The sequence below is a fragment of the Myotis myotis genome, unplaced genomic scaffold (genome assembly GCF_014108235.1).
Source record: "Myotis myotis isolate mMyoMyo1 unplaced genomic scaffold, mMyoMyo1.p scaffold_m19_p_13, whole genome shotgun sequence".
NCBI classification, from domain to species: domain Eukaryota; kingdom Metazoa; phylum Chordata; class Mammalia; order Chiroptera; family Vespertilionidae; genus Myotis; species Myotis myotis.
The window spans coordinates 1,370,248-1,385,073 of record NW_023416317.1 but is presented as its reverse complement, the minus strand read 5'-3'; the positions used below and the strand labels follow the sequence as shown (position 1 = coordinate 1,385,073).

General features: G+C 50.0%; 1 protein-coding gene across 1 annotated transcript in view; it reads right to left on the bottom strand.

Annotated features, from left to right (window-relative positions):
* EIF4E3 (eukaryotic translation initiation factor 4E family member 3) overlaps nt 1-13,564 on the bottom strand; it is a 35,723-nt gene extending 22,159 nt beyond the window's left edge. The window contains exons 1-2 of the mRNA XM_036333792.1: nt 13,413-13,564; nt 3,498-3,707 (exon numbers count right to left, since the gene is read on the bottom strand). Coding sequence (XP_036189685.1) covers nt 3,498-3,707; nt 13,413-13,564 — 362 coding nt within the window. The remainder of the gene's footprint in view (nt 1-3,497; nt 3,708-13,412) is intronic.
* Between the last annotated feature and the right edge of the window lie 1,262 nt (nt 13,565-14,826).

Here is a 14,826-nt window from a genome sequence, read left to right as displayed (position 1 = left end):
CCCTAGGTCAGTGATGGCGAACCTGTGACACGCGTGTCAGAGGTGACACACGAACTCATTTTTTTGGTTGATTTTTCTTTGTTAAATGGCATTTAAATATATAAAATAAATATCAAAAATATAAGTCTTTGTTCTACTATGGTTGCAAATATCAAAAAATTTCTATGTGTGACACGGCACCAGAGTTAAGTTAGGGTTTTTCAAAATGCTGACACGCCGAGCTCAAAAGGTTCGCCATCACTGCCCTAGGTACTTGGTGTGGCCACCTGTGCCGGGCGCTGGCCAGAGCGCGGGGAGAGACCCTGGGAAGCACATTCTAAGGAGAGAGGACGGGCCAAGGGGGCGAACCCCAGAGAGCAAAGGGGCGGGGAGTGTGTCTGGAGGTGTGTGCCACTGTGTATCAGGGCTCAGGAATGGCCGCCCTGAGAAGGTGGCATCTGAGCAGGAACCAGAAAAAGGAAAAAAGCGCAGGCGCTCTCAGATGCCTGAGGCAAATTGTTTCTTTGTTACTAATGTTGTGGCCCCACCCTACAACAAAGAAACAGAATTTCCGGAGGACGAGGCCCAGAAATCAGGATTTTAAAAAGATTCCCAGGTGATTCTAATGTGCAGCCAAGGTTGAGAACCACTGATGTAGAGGGTCAGGAGAAAGACAGGAGAGAGGAGAAAGGGGGAAGGAGGCAGAGTCACAGACAACTCCAAGATTTCTGGGCGGGACAGATGTAACACAGGGGCTCTGTTCAGTGCTGTGATCTGAGATGGACAGATGGAAGGAGGTGGCCGGGCACACACTGCTGGGATGTGTGTGAGACGCCACAGACGCAGCAGCGCCCAGTTTGGGGAATCAGGGCACACTGCCGTGTGACTGGACGAGCTCACTGCGTGGGCAGAGACAAGAAGAGGACTAAGGACCGTGGATAAAACGCAGAGGAAAGGGGTAACCGTGAGATGAAAACAAAGCAGAGACTCACAGCTAAGAGTGGCCTCTAAGAATCAAGAAAGGGCAGGGTTTTAAATATCCAGAAAATGGAAGGAAAACTCTTCAGGCTATACCCTCAAACAAAGTTACCTCCAAATGCTGAAATCCTCAGCCACAGTCTACCTGAAAACACCCTCCACAACAGAACACAAATAGGGTCACGCTGGAGTTTACTGCTGGAAATGCAAGTAAGTCCACTGAGCGGCTCTCCAGTTCATCCTCGAGGGACGAGGGGGTTGCTGGCCTCGCACACTGAGTTCAGATAAGCTGCTCCAGGGGCTGTGGGTGGGTGTGTGAGGGGAGGGGGGAGGGGCTGTAGTGTGGGAGCATGAATTATCAATGTTAGGAGCTAACCTTTATTAAGCACTTACGTGCTGGTGTTTTACATCCATGGCTCTCATTTATCCTCAGAACAGGCTGTGGATATATGAAAGGGAGGCTTCTCTCTCGTCCTCATCACACAGCGCTGGATGGTAGGACAGGCCGGGAGGTAGGTGACAAAGGAGAGTCTGAAGCCATGGGAAGGGAAGCCCATGGATGATGTCTCTGATGGCAGATATCAGCTAAGAACTTCCCCACTCTCTCCAGAATTGTTTCTCTGGGGAAAAGTGATAAATGAACCCCTAGAACCCAAAGTGCTCATACCCCCAAGAGGAAGGGGCCGCCTACATAAAGGCAATGGGCTCCCAAAGAAGTGGAGAAAGTCACGGGATGGCCGACCAGGGAAATGAATTCATGTGAGCAGCGTTGGAGCTGATTATAATCTCTAAACTAATAGAGCCACTTCTATTAAAGAGTTCCACGTGACAATAACAGTACATTTCACTTGACTTCTGGCTTTCAGAGAACAAAAATGTGCAAGTACATAATAGGAAAGCAATAGTTTGTCTTCACTGAAGTTACCATGTTCTTATCTTAAAAAGATACAAAAATAGCCCTACCCGGGTGGGTCAGTGGTTGAGTGTTGACCTATGAACCAGGAGGTCATGGTTCGATTCCAGGTCAGAGCACAGGCCCGGCTTGCGGGCTCGATCCCCAGTGTGGGGCGTGCAGGAGGCAGCCGATCCATGGTTCTCTCTTATCACTGATGGTTTTTTTTTTTTCCTCTCTCTCTCCCTCTCCCTTCTTCTCTGAAATCAATAAAAAATGTTTTAAAAAGATACAAAATATTCTTTAAAAGTTGTGTGTTATGTAGTATTATCGACTTAGACCATTCTTAAAAATGTTACTCTTGTAAGTAGACTGATTTTTGACCTGTTTAAAGAGAAACTCTCTTGATACTGCGCCTCCCCCCCCCTCCCCCGTCAACAGTATTCACAATTTAAACCTGGGGTCCAGGTTTAACGCCTTGGAAACAGATACCTGTTAACAAGTGGTTACAGCACACTCTTGAAAACAAAGACACACATGGTTTCATTTTGATAGTTGGCTAAAAACTCTCCTTATGACAATGAAATGCTCTTAGCATCTCATAATGAAAGTGAAAATATTTTGGAAAAAAAAAAAAAAAGAGCCTCGTACCTCCCCTACCCCCAACTTCTTCTTTGAGCGCCAGAAAAGACAACGGGTCCGGGTCCGATGTCAGTTCTTGCGGTGGTGCTAAGCCCATAGGAAGACAAGAATGAGTCTGTCCTCCTCAAAAAGGCGAATTTCACCTTTAGAAAGTCTTGCAGGCATTTTACACAAGGCCTCCACTGATGAAACCAGGTGTGTGCAGTGAGTCACTGTCAGGGGATGTCACACACACTTCCTCCTGACATTCGCCACCGCAGATGCATCAGCGCGTTCCTGCTCCTGGGCGGCCCTGGGTGTCAGGGGGCACGCTCACTGCGAGATCCGGAAAGGGGCTCTGCAGGCGCCCATTTACTCCCTTGTCTACAAGTTCTTGTGCTCCTACTGTGCGCCAGGCACAGTTCTAGGTGTTGTGATACAGCAAGTGTCAAAAACACAGTCCCTGCTTTGTGGCCCTTAACAGCGGGATCGAGACAGATGAAAAGTAAACACACACAATTCACTGCGTAGCATTCAGCACGGGAGGCAGAACAGAGAGGCTGCGGGGGGCGCTCACCCACGCGCGCACAGGGGGGATTTCGGAGAGAGCGGCCACCGCGTCACGGCCAAGGTGAGCGCGGCCCCCAGCGCCTGCGGGCGGGCGGCTCCCGGCTCCCGGCAGCGCTCACACCGAGCGGGGAGAGGTGAGCGCGGCCCCCGCGGGCCGTCCGCGCCCCGCCGCGCGCACCCGCGGCCTCCCCTCGCCCGGCGCCGTCCGGCCAAGGTCGCGTCCCGAGCTCCCGAGTCCGAGGGGTGACCGGGCCGCCCACCTCCCGCCGCCAGGCCCGGGGCCGTCCTTGCCAGGGGGATAAAAAGGAAAGGCGCGGCTGAAAGTTCTGGAGCGGCGCCTGTCCGCTCCCAGCCGCTCGCCCGGCCCCACCTCGGCTTCCGAGCCCGCGAGCCGGCGGGCTGGGGCCCAGGAGCCCAGACAAAGGGCCAGGAGCCCGGGCGCGCGGCCGGGCCTCACCTGTCCAGCCAGAAGGTCCAGGGCGAATGCAGCGGGACCCCGCCCGGCTCGGGCCGCGGCGCCAACAGCGGCTGCAGGCCGGGCGGCGCGGGGGCGGGCGCGGCGCGGGGCCTCGCCATTTTCTGCGCCCCGCCTGCCAGGCCGGGACCAGCGGACGGCCGGGCGCCGGCGGCTGAGTCACCGCGCCCGCCCGCCGCCCCCGCGCCAGGCCCCGCCCCCTACCAAAGCCCCGCCCTCCCTCCTGCCAGGCCCCGCCCCTACCAAAGCCCCGCCTCTCCCTCCTGCCAGGCCCCGCCCCCAAGCCTCGCCCTCCTGCCAAGCCCCTCCCCGCGCCAGGCCCCGCCCCCACCGCCTGGCCTGCGGAACAAAAGCTGGCCGGCCCTGGGCAGGTGTGGTGGCTTGGAAACCTGCATGGATCCGAGGGACGGCAGGAGGGCAGAGCTGCGGCCTGGGACATCTTGGTAGGCTATGGGGGTGGGGGAACAATATGTGTCAAGCTGCTAATTCTTTATATATATATTTTATTATTGATTTCAGAGAGGAAGGGAGAAGGAGTGATAGAAAAATCAATGATGATATTCATTGATTGGCTGCCTCCTTCACACCTCCTACTGGAGATCGAGCCACAACCCTGGCATGTGCCCTTGACCTGAATCGAACCCAGGACCCTTGATCAAGCGGCTAATTCTGTAGCCAGACCAGAAGTCGACAGCCGAGTGGACGAGCTACAGAAGGGGAGGAATGGCTGGATGTGGGAGGGAAGAGGAGTAGGTGGGAAAGATGACTGGAGCAGCGATGGAGGAAGGAGAGGGCAGAGGGAAGCACAGTTGGATGTGACTGACAGATACAATGGGAAGCTCTAGCCAAGCGCTGGAATGCCTGAGTGAGTGCAATAGAAAGGGCAGGACCCTCTGACGCAGGCATGAGGCTGTAACAGGTCAGCCTTACATTCCTCGTGGTGACAGCACTTTCCGAACTCAGCCGATGTGAAGGGACTAGAGCCCCCAACACCCCCCCCCACCCCCTGCAGCCACCACGTGCATATAGTGAGGGGCCCAAGCCTGGCCCCAAGTGTGGCCAACTTCAAAGGCAGTTCTCCAGGCTTGCCCCAGAGCACCTGCTGGAAAGAGGAGGAAGCCACCCAGTCTTGAACACTGAGCCCCCCTGCTTTCGACACCTCTGGATAAAGAAGTCCCTGTGGCCAGCAGATTCCCGCGGGATCCTCCTGGCACAGCCCCTTTCTGGGCCTGTGTCCCTCTCTCAAAAGAAAAGGAGAGGTGTGAGGGCATGTGAACATGGATCATAACTGGCACAGGCATGGGTACTCTCTTTAACCTTGAATTTCTGGATCGTCCCTCTCTAGTCTGTAACAGTTCCGGTTTCTCATAGATTTCCCACCTGGCCTAACATATGTTCTGCTCTTAGTGTGAGCATTCACTGGGATGGACCGGAACAGGAGCTGCAGTCCGGATGGGTTCAGGGTCATCACAGGCATCGGAGATGTCTATTGAAAATCCCAGGACAGGCGCCTTCCCTAAAAAGGTATTCAAGCCCAGATAAAATGACAATGAAAACTAACTACTGCTTTTCGATTCCTGCTTCAAACATAATTTTTTTTGTTACTCCTCACCCAAGGGTATTTTTTCAATTGGTGTTTAGAGAGAGTAGAAGGTAGGGAGAGCGGTGGAGGGAAGGAGAGAGAGAGAGAGAGAGAGAGAGAGAGAGAGAGAGAGAGAGAGAAGAGAAGAGAAGAGAAGAGAAGAGAAGAGAAGAGAAGAGAAGAGAGGAGAGGAGAGGAGGGGAGGGGAGGGGAGGGGAGGGGAGGGGAGGGGAGGGGAGGGGAGGGGAGGGGAGGGGAGGGGAGGGGAGGGGAGGGGAGGGGAGGGGAGGGAAGGGAAGGGAAGGGAAGGGACACATCGATTGGTTGCCTCCTGCATGCACCCTGACGGGAGCCAGAGATTGAACCTGCAACCCAGGTATATATGTGCCCTTGACTGGGAATCAAACCCGCAAACCTCCAGTACACACGCCAGCACTCTAACATATTTTCTATACAGCGTATGATGCTGGAAGCAGTGACATATCTATAAAGTCCTTCCAACTTTGAGATACTGGGGGTGCTTTTGGTTAGATGCATTTTTTTAAATTTCTCCTCTTATTTTTTCAAGAAAATAGATATATGGCATTGTTTAGGCTGTTCTGAGCACTTCATAATTAATTCATTTAATCCTCACAAAAATCCAATGAGGAAGGTACTATTATTGGCCCATTTCATCGAAGAGAAATGCAGAAGTTAAATGAACCCAAGGTCACACGGCTAGTAAATGACAGAGCCAGGATGTGAACACTGGTATTCAGGCAGCAGAGTGTAGGCTTTTAACTGTCAGGCTCTACTGCCTCCCTAAACCTAACGGGTCCACGTGGCAAAAATAAGGAAATGATTTCAAACAGGAAGGGAATGAAAGTTATGCTCATTCCTCTCTCCCAAAGCTATCCATCTTCCTGCCCAGAGGAAACCCGTTAACAGTTCCCTTCCAGAAAAATGCAAGTATGCACATAAAAGCATATACCTAGATATATAAATTGTACACCTATCTATATCTTTCAGAACAGAAATAGAAGCATTTTATACCACTGTTGCACTTCCTTATCTTACTTAATATTATATATTTGCTTTTTTTCCATATCAAAACATATAGGTCTATTTCATTTTAAAGGCCACAAAGCAATCCATTCTAAAGAAGTAATATAATTTAATTCACTACCCTCAAGATTTCAGTGGTCTGGAGTCATTTTCTTTTATAAATAATGCTACCATAAACAATTTTGTATTTGATGTCTGTGCTTGTGTGACTTTTTTCTTCCCCACCTCAGGGAAGTTTTCTGATATTATTTCTTCAAATAGGTTTTCTAATCCTTGTTCCTCTTTCTGTTTTTCTGGCACCCCTATTATTCGTATGTTGTTTCGTTTCATGTTGTCCCAAAGCTCCCTTAGGCTCTCCTCCTGTCTTTTAATTTTTTTCTCCAATTGCAGTACATTTTGGGTGTGTTTTGCTTCCTTGTCTTCTAATTCACTAATTCGGTCCTCCGCTTCTCCTAGTCTACTGTTGATACTTTCAATGGTGTTTTTTATTGCAGCTATATCGCTCTTCATTTCTTCTTGGGTCTTACATAAGTTATTGATTTTTTCATCTGTTTCTTCTTGCTTCTTGCATAAGTTGTTGATTTTTTCCTCCATCCGGTTTATGCACTCTAGGACCCTTATTCTGAATTCTTTTTCTGTCATGTTGCATGCCTCTGTATCACTTAGCTGCTTTTTTGGTGAGTCCTTTTCTTTCCTTTGGGGGTTTCTTTGTCTACTCATGTTTGGTCTCACTGACATATCTAGATGTTGAGTCATTCAGTGGCTGCTCCCTGGGTAGCAGTGGCTCCTTGGGCTGTGGTTGCTCCTCGGGCGGTTGTGGTAGCAGCTGCTCCTCAGTTGGCAGCAGCTCCTCTGGTGGGTGCTGTTCACAGCTGTGGTGGCTCTTCTGGCTGGTTGGGGAGGCTTCACATACAGCTGCTGTTTCTCAGACAGAAGGTGTGGTGATCAGGAGGCTGCTGTAGCTTGGATCTGCTTTCTGTGAGAAGCAGGACTACACATAGTCGCGCTGTCCCAGATCCGGTGTCTCCAGGTTAGCAGCCGATCTCTGGATGCCGGGTCTTTGGGTGTACAGTATACATTTCCAAAAAACAGCCACTCAAGATGGTGCAATCTCTGTGGCTGAGCCAGTGCACCGGGAGAGATTTCAGCCGCAGTCTCCAACTTTCAATCCACTTTCTCAAGGATTCCTCTGCAGTTCCTGGTTGCAAACTGTCTCTCAGCTGAATATCCTCTGCTTATTCGGGCTGTATGTTACCCGCTTCAGCTGCTCACCCTAACAGCTCCGGGACAAGGCACGGGACACGTCCGTCTATACCTCTGCCATTTTTTTTCTCTGTATTTGATGTCTTTCCTCATCTGTACCAGTTTATTTCAGAACAACTTAGGAAAGTGTACATTTTGTCTAGGTTGAAACGTGATACATTTTTCTAAATTATTGTGTAAGTGGTTACATGAATTTATGTAGCATTAATGTATAAATAATAGTTGGTTCTGGAAGTTTATATTGACTAGTTGACATTTACATTTATAAAATTTTAAAGTATTGGTAGAAAGGCATTTTTGCTTTCTAATGATCAAAACAAGTCAAACTATCAAGGTGAACTTCTACCTTATGTCCTTTAACAACACCCTCGGCAAGAAAGGGTTAATTAAAAAGTTGTATCTGTAGTTGCTAAAAGACAGTCTATACCACATGATAAGTTACTTTCCGAAGTTAGAAGAACAGTCTGGCAATTTTTCTTTATTGAGTCACGATCATGTACCTCCCTCTCTTGCTCTGGCTTCCAGGATGCTCAGTATTACATCTGATGCTCAGTCACCTCAATATTAACCAATGAAGAAGCATCACTATTTTTATATTACTTTACTCCTAGTTTTATTGCAATGACCTAATTTCACACATGCATCTTATACAAGCCCTCAAGTCTATTTTAGAAATAGGAGATAGAAAAAAAATTAAATGACCTTTAGATTAATAAAAGGTCAGGTAATGTCACTAAGGTAAGAGGCAAGGAGAGAGCAATAAGCAAAACTTTCGTTCCCTTCCTGTTTGAAATATGTTATTGCTCTTCAGAATCATCCTTAGAAGATAACAAATTGGGAAAATTCCTCTCATCTTCCCCCTTTGTAACTGGGCAGTAGGGATTAGAATTTCAGGGTAGAAAAGGAATTTGAAGATTAAGCAAACCTATCATTTTACAAATGAGGAAACTGAGGCCCAGAGGGGTGAGGTGACTTACCTGAGGCCACCACTCTTGGAAATGACAGAAGAGGACTAAGGCAGCTTGAGATCCAGGCCAATGTGCTTCGAGTAACAGGAGTCAGAAGACTTGGGTGGCAGGAGAGAGGAAGAGAAGGTAACCACACAGCCCCTAGCAATGAAAACAACAAAAAGGACTTGAGGCACTCATAAATAATTAAGCAATTAGCTGAGCAGCTACTCCCCTCCCTCCAGCATGCAGTCACCAAGGCAACTTGGGCAGGGTGCCTGCTGGTTGCCTAGTAACAGTGTGGCTGGCTCCCCTGATGGGCTTCCTAGGCATCACAGGATCTGAGAGCAGGAAAGAGCCTTGGGCAGGGATCATTATTCTAACACCTTCATTTTCCAGATGAGGAAAGGGAGGCACAGAGAAGCCGAGTAACCTATGCAGTGTCACACAGCTACTCAGAGACACAGCCAGGCTCTCTATTTCCAGCTGTTTGCTGCACTAGGACTGCCTTGGGGACACTGCAGATGGGGGGTGGGGGAGATCACTCCATAATTCCTAGGAAAATAAGGAAGTAAGACCCAGCCAACAAGCAAGAAAGAGACAGACCTGGAGCTCTCATGTGCAATTAGCTGGTAATTTGATCAGCCCAACTTTCATCATCACCATGGCAACATGGGTGAGGTGGGTGCTGGTTGCCTAGTAACAAGTGGTCTTCTGTCTTCCACTCCTATCAGGCTCTTTGGGAGTCACAGGAACAGTAGAATGTTGGCGCTGGAAAGGAAGGCAGAGATCCTAACTCTGTCTCTTCCTTTGACAAATGAGGAAATTGAGGTTTGGGGCACTGTGCAAAGTCACACAGCCACAGAGCTCGCTAGTGACAGGGACTCATTGCCAGCCGGCCAGTCTTTTCTGAATTCCCTCCATTCACTGTCTCTGTCACAGCGCTGCAGGAAAGGAAACTTCACGCAAAGTGAAGAGATTGGAGGGAAATGGCTGGTGGTCTCCAGAGGTGCTCCTACCACTTGTCTAAAGGTGGCTACGCCACACACAGGCCTGGCAAATAGTGGATGTACACGGAGGCACTATGCACAGTAGTTAAATCCAGGGATCTAAAGTCAGAAAACCTCCGTCAAAGCTCGCTCTCCCCAAACCTGGCAAGCTTCTTGTCCCTCTGTGCCTCGGTCTCCACATGTGAGAAATGGGCATCCCAACAGTGCCTACCTCTCACTGAGCATAAATGATCATCAAGATTAACTGAGAAAATGGACACATCGATTAGTAAGTATTTGTGGCATGTCTGCAACGCAAATGCCATGTCCCAGGCTCTGAGGTTCATTAGTGAGCAGTACGGAAAAAAGAAATCACTGCCTCAGGGAGCTCACTTTCCAGTGGAAAGACTTGTGCACGTGTGTGTGTGTGTGTGTGTGTGTGTGTGTGTGTGTGTTTGCATTTTTTAAATGTTTGTTGAATGGGTGGGGGAACTTACTGGCAACATCCTATGTTTATGTTGCTGGACTCTTTCTCTAAGTCTGAGCAGGCTCCTGTTTACAGGGCTGTCTGGCATGTGGGAGCTTTTTTTCCCCTTTCTTTTACAAGCTCAGGAGAAATAGGAAGGCAGTGGCCACTAGATGGCAGACCCTAGATACAAGGCCCAGGGGGCAGGCCCAGGCCTGGGGCACACTTCCAGTGTGGTGGCTACTCAGTCCGAGGGGATGGCCCAGAGGCTGAGGGAGGTTGGAAAATCCCCTAGGACAGTGGGGGAGGGGGGGCTGTAGAGTGGTTTAAGAGTATTGCTTTAATCCCATGTACAAAAATTAATTCAAAACAGACCCAAGACCTAAATATAAGATCTAAAGCCATAAAGTACATAGAAGTAAACATAGGTACTAAACTTATGGACCTTGATCATAGAGGACATTTTATGAACTTGACCCCAAAAGCAAGGGAAGTAAAAGCAAAAATAAATGAATGGAACTACCTATAATAATAAAAGTGTAATATGCAAATCGACCGAATGGCCAAACAGCGGAACAACTGTCTGGATGACCTTCCAGACGACCTTCTGGACAAAGCCGGGACTGCGAGGGTGACAGAGGCAGCTGGGGCTGCGAAGGCCTACTCTTGCATGAATTTTGTGCCTCAGGCCTCTACCTCTAGTCCTATTTAATAAAAGACTAATATGTAAATTGACTGAAAGGCAGAACGACTGGTTACTATGATGCACACTGACCACCAGGGGGCAGACGATCAACGTTGGAGCTTCCCCCTGGTGGTCAGTGCGCTCCCACAGGGGGAGTGCCGCTCAGCCAGAAGCCCTGAGCTGGGCTCATGGTTGGCAAGTGCACAGCAGTGGCGGGAGCCTTTCCCACCTCCACAGTAGCGCTAAGGATGTCCAACTGATGGCTTAGGCCCATCTTTCATCATCACCATGGCATCACCCTAAGCCATCAGTCGAACATCCCCTGAGGGCTCCCAGACTGCAAGAGGGCGCAGGCTGGGCTAAGGGATCCCCTTGAGTGCATGAATTTCATGCACCGGGCCTCTAGTGTTAAACTAAAAAGCTTTTGCATAGCAAAGAAACCGATAACAAAACAAAAAGGCAACCAAGTGAATGGAAGATGATATTTGCAGACAATAGCTCTGATAAGGGGTTAATATCCAAAATATATAAAGAACTCATACTACTCAACACCAAAGAAACAAAAACATAGAATAAGAAAAAAAAAAAAGCAGAGGACCTGAACAGACACCTCTCCCAAGAAGACATAAAAATGGCCAAGAGTTATATCAAAGATGTTCAGCTTCACTAGCAAATGCAAATCAAACTACACTGAGATACCACCCTACACTTGTTAGAATGGCCATTATCAACAAGACACGTAGTAACAAGTGTGGGGGAGCATGTGGAGAAAGGGAACCCTCATTGACTGCTGGTGGGAATGTAAACTGGTGCAGCCACTGTGGGAAACAGTACGGAAGCTCCTCAAAATATTAAGAAGACAGCTACAATATGACCCAGCAACCTCTCCTGGGCATCTACCCGAATAACTCTAAAACATCTATTTGCAAAGATATATGCACCCCTATGTTCACTGCAGTGTTATTCACAATGGCCAAAACCAGCGGTCCTCAAACTACAGCGCGCGGGCCACATGCAAACACAAATATTGTATTTGTTCCCATTTTGTTTTTTTACTTCAAAATAAGATATGTGCAGCGTGCATAGGACTTTGTTCATAGTTTTTTTTTAAACTATAGTCTGGCCCTCCAACGGCCTGAGGGACAGTGAACTGGCCCCCTGTTTAAAAAGTTTGAGGACCCCTGGCCAAACACAGAAACAGCCAAAGTGCCCCGCGATAGAGGACTGGATCAAGAAGATGAGGTACATATACACAATGGAATAGTATTCAGCCATAAGAAAGGAAGAAATAGCACCATTTGCGACAACATGGATGGACCTTCAAAGTATTACGCTAAGTGAAGTCAGTCAGAAAAAGCTAAGAACCATGTGATTTCGCTCGTACGTGGGATATAAAACTGAAATTCAGACACGCAGACAGACGACAGTATGGTGGTTACAAGAGGGAGGGTGTGGGAGCAGTAAATGGTGGCAGAAGATGATTTGACTTTGGGTGGTGGGCACACTATGCAATATACAGCTCATGTATCATAGAGATGTAACTTGCAACCTATATGATCCTATTGACCAATGTCACTCCAATGAATTTAATTTTTAATAAAGAGAGTGACTGCTTTAGTGAGCCGAGTCCCACTTTGACCAGGACCCTGCAGGGTCAGCTGTGTGACTCCAGGGAGTTACCGACCTTGCTGAGCTCTGGCTTCTCGCTGAACACGGAGAAAATGACTGCTTTGAGGCACATGCAAGAAACTATGTCTAATGCACCTCGCAAACTCAACGAGTGTTACTTTACAGAAAAGCTCAACCAGTGTTATCATCTAGACTCGAAAGACCCCCGAAGGCCTGGCTCTGAGGGGCGAGGGGGGGGGGGGGGAGACAGCGTGTGTGGAGCATCTGCAGTGAGCAGACTGAGGGCCTGCCAGTCACCGAGCCTGGACAATGAGACAATGAGGCTCAGTTGTCCACCCTCCACATCCACATGCCCCCGTCCACAGTCCTTATTTGGGTCACCCTGCTCCCCTTGCACTGGTCTTCCCAGTGGTCCACCCACTCCCAGTCCTCACTTCCTCCAAGTCTAGCCAAGCACCCCCCCTCTTCGCTGGTCTCCCCACTTCCAGCACTAGCCCCTAACCTCCCACTGCCAGGCAGCAGCTGAGCACTGTCCCCAAACAGTGATGTGACCACACCCACAGGGCGCTGCTGGCTTCCTACTGCCTCAGGACCACGCCCAGACTCTTTCTGGTGGCCAGGAGGGCTTGGCGTCTCCTGCATCCTGTGGTCTCCCCTTTCCTTGAGCTTCTGGCCCGGGAGCACCTGCACAGGCGGTTCCTGCTCTTAACCCTCCCATCCCTCTGCTCTGCACGGCTGGCTCCTCCCACTCAAGCCTCCTAGGAGGTCTTCCCGCCCCAGGCTCCAGAGCAGACCCCTCCCTGATTGTTTCCCTCATGACACATGTCACAGCAGCACTGACCCTCTGCCTGTCTCCCAGGCCTGGGCCCCCCTTGAGCACCCCTATGCCCTGGTGCCTAGCATAGCGCTGGCCACATGGATAGCACCCCAAAAAGTTATTAAAAAGATGAGCTGGGTACACAACTACTGATTGAAAGGAACAGTCTGTGAATTCATCTCCCAATTTCTAGTCTTTCTCCTCTGCCAATTCACCCTTCCCGTGGATGGCAGGTTCATTTCCCTAAAATGCACCTTTCCCCTGGACTTCTTTGCTCATAGTCCTCACTGGCCTGCTGTCTCTCACAGGCAGAGTCTTGAAACCTCCAGTCCAGCATGGGAAACCCTCCCCACCTAACCCACCTCTCCAAAAGCATCTGCAAGTCCATCTCTTTATACACTTGGTTACATGTCATGTGACAACATTCCCTTGTGCCTGGCAACACGTGCGTATACTCAATACATGTCTTCGTTACATATTTGGATGCAGCCTCTTCCCCTTGGCGGGTGTTCGGCTCACACGGCGTGAGCTCCAGGGCTGGGCTGGGCCCCGCTCCTCCCCACGTCCTCCCAGCTCCTCGTGCAGCACCTGCACATGGAGATCGGCTTTCCGGAGCCAGTGATCCATCTAATCCCCGCTCAGCAAGCACCCTGTGTGCTCACATATCCATACTCTTTCCCGAGAGCTTTCTTCTTCTCTGCCCATCCTTCCAGGGCCAGATCAAGTCCTGTCAGCGTCAGTCGCCAAACACAACTCTGAAAGGAGCAGGAGGCGAGCTCCCGGGCGAGGGCTAAGCAGGCCCCAACGACTCTCCTTAGGAGGCTCCTGCTCTGGCCGAGGGGGCCTGGAGAGCAGCCATGCTTCTCCCTGGCTAAGAACAGAGCCAGTTGCCCTGGCCCATGGGGCTTAGTTGGTTGAGCGTTGTCCAGTGCACCAAAAGGTCACCAGTTCGATTCCTGATCAGGGCATATACCCAGGTTGTGGGTTCGATTCCCAGGTGTAGGCAACTCATCAATGTTTCTCTCTCTCTTCCTCTCCCTTCTTCTCTCTCTAAAAAATCAATGAAAACATTAAAAAAAAAAAAAAAAGGCCCTGGGCCTAGCCAGTTTGGCTCAGTGGATAGAGGGTCGGCCTACAGACTGAAAGGTCCCGGGTTCAATTCTGGTCAAGGGCAGGTACCTCGGTTGCAGGCTCCCCTGGCCCAGGCCCTGGTCTGAGCATGTGCAGGAGGCAACCAATCGATATGTTTCTCTCATATTAATATTTCTCTCTTTTTGCCTCTCTTCTACTCTCTCTAAAAATTGATGGAAAACTATCTTGGGGTGAGGATAAACAAAAAAAGGCCCTGGCTGGTGTTCTCAATGGTTTGAGTATCGTCCCCCACACTGAAGGGTCATGGGTTCAATCCTCAGTCAAGGGCAGTACTGGGTTGTGGTTTCCGAGGAGGAGGAGGAGGAGGAGGAGGAGGAGGAGGAGGAGGAGGAGGAGGAGGAGGAGGGAGAGGACGACGACAATGAGGAGGAGGAGGAGGATTTCGGAGACCCTGGCTCTGTGGCCAGTCTAAGCATTCAGACGAAGAGACCCTGTGGTGGCCGCACGGGGTGGCTACTGACGGCAGGACCAAGCTCCTGTACCCGACGCCTAGCGCTGGCGTTTAGATGTCACTGAGGATTGTCTCCACAGCATGCAGCCCTGCAGTGCCAGGCTCTGTGCATCACTGGCTCCTTAGCCAAGTCGTCACTGCCGCTCCCCCAGGGCCATCAACCAGACGAGCGAGTGTCGCTCAGGTCAGAAGGTGGAGCTGAGCAGGAAAGCCAGCCGGCCTCACGCTGGTCTGCAGCGGATCTTAGAAAAGAGGGACAACAGAGAGGCAACGTGAGCAGAAGAAA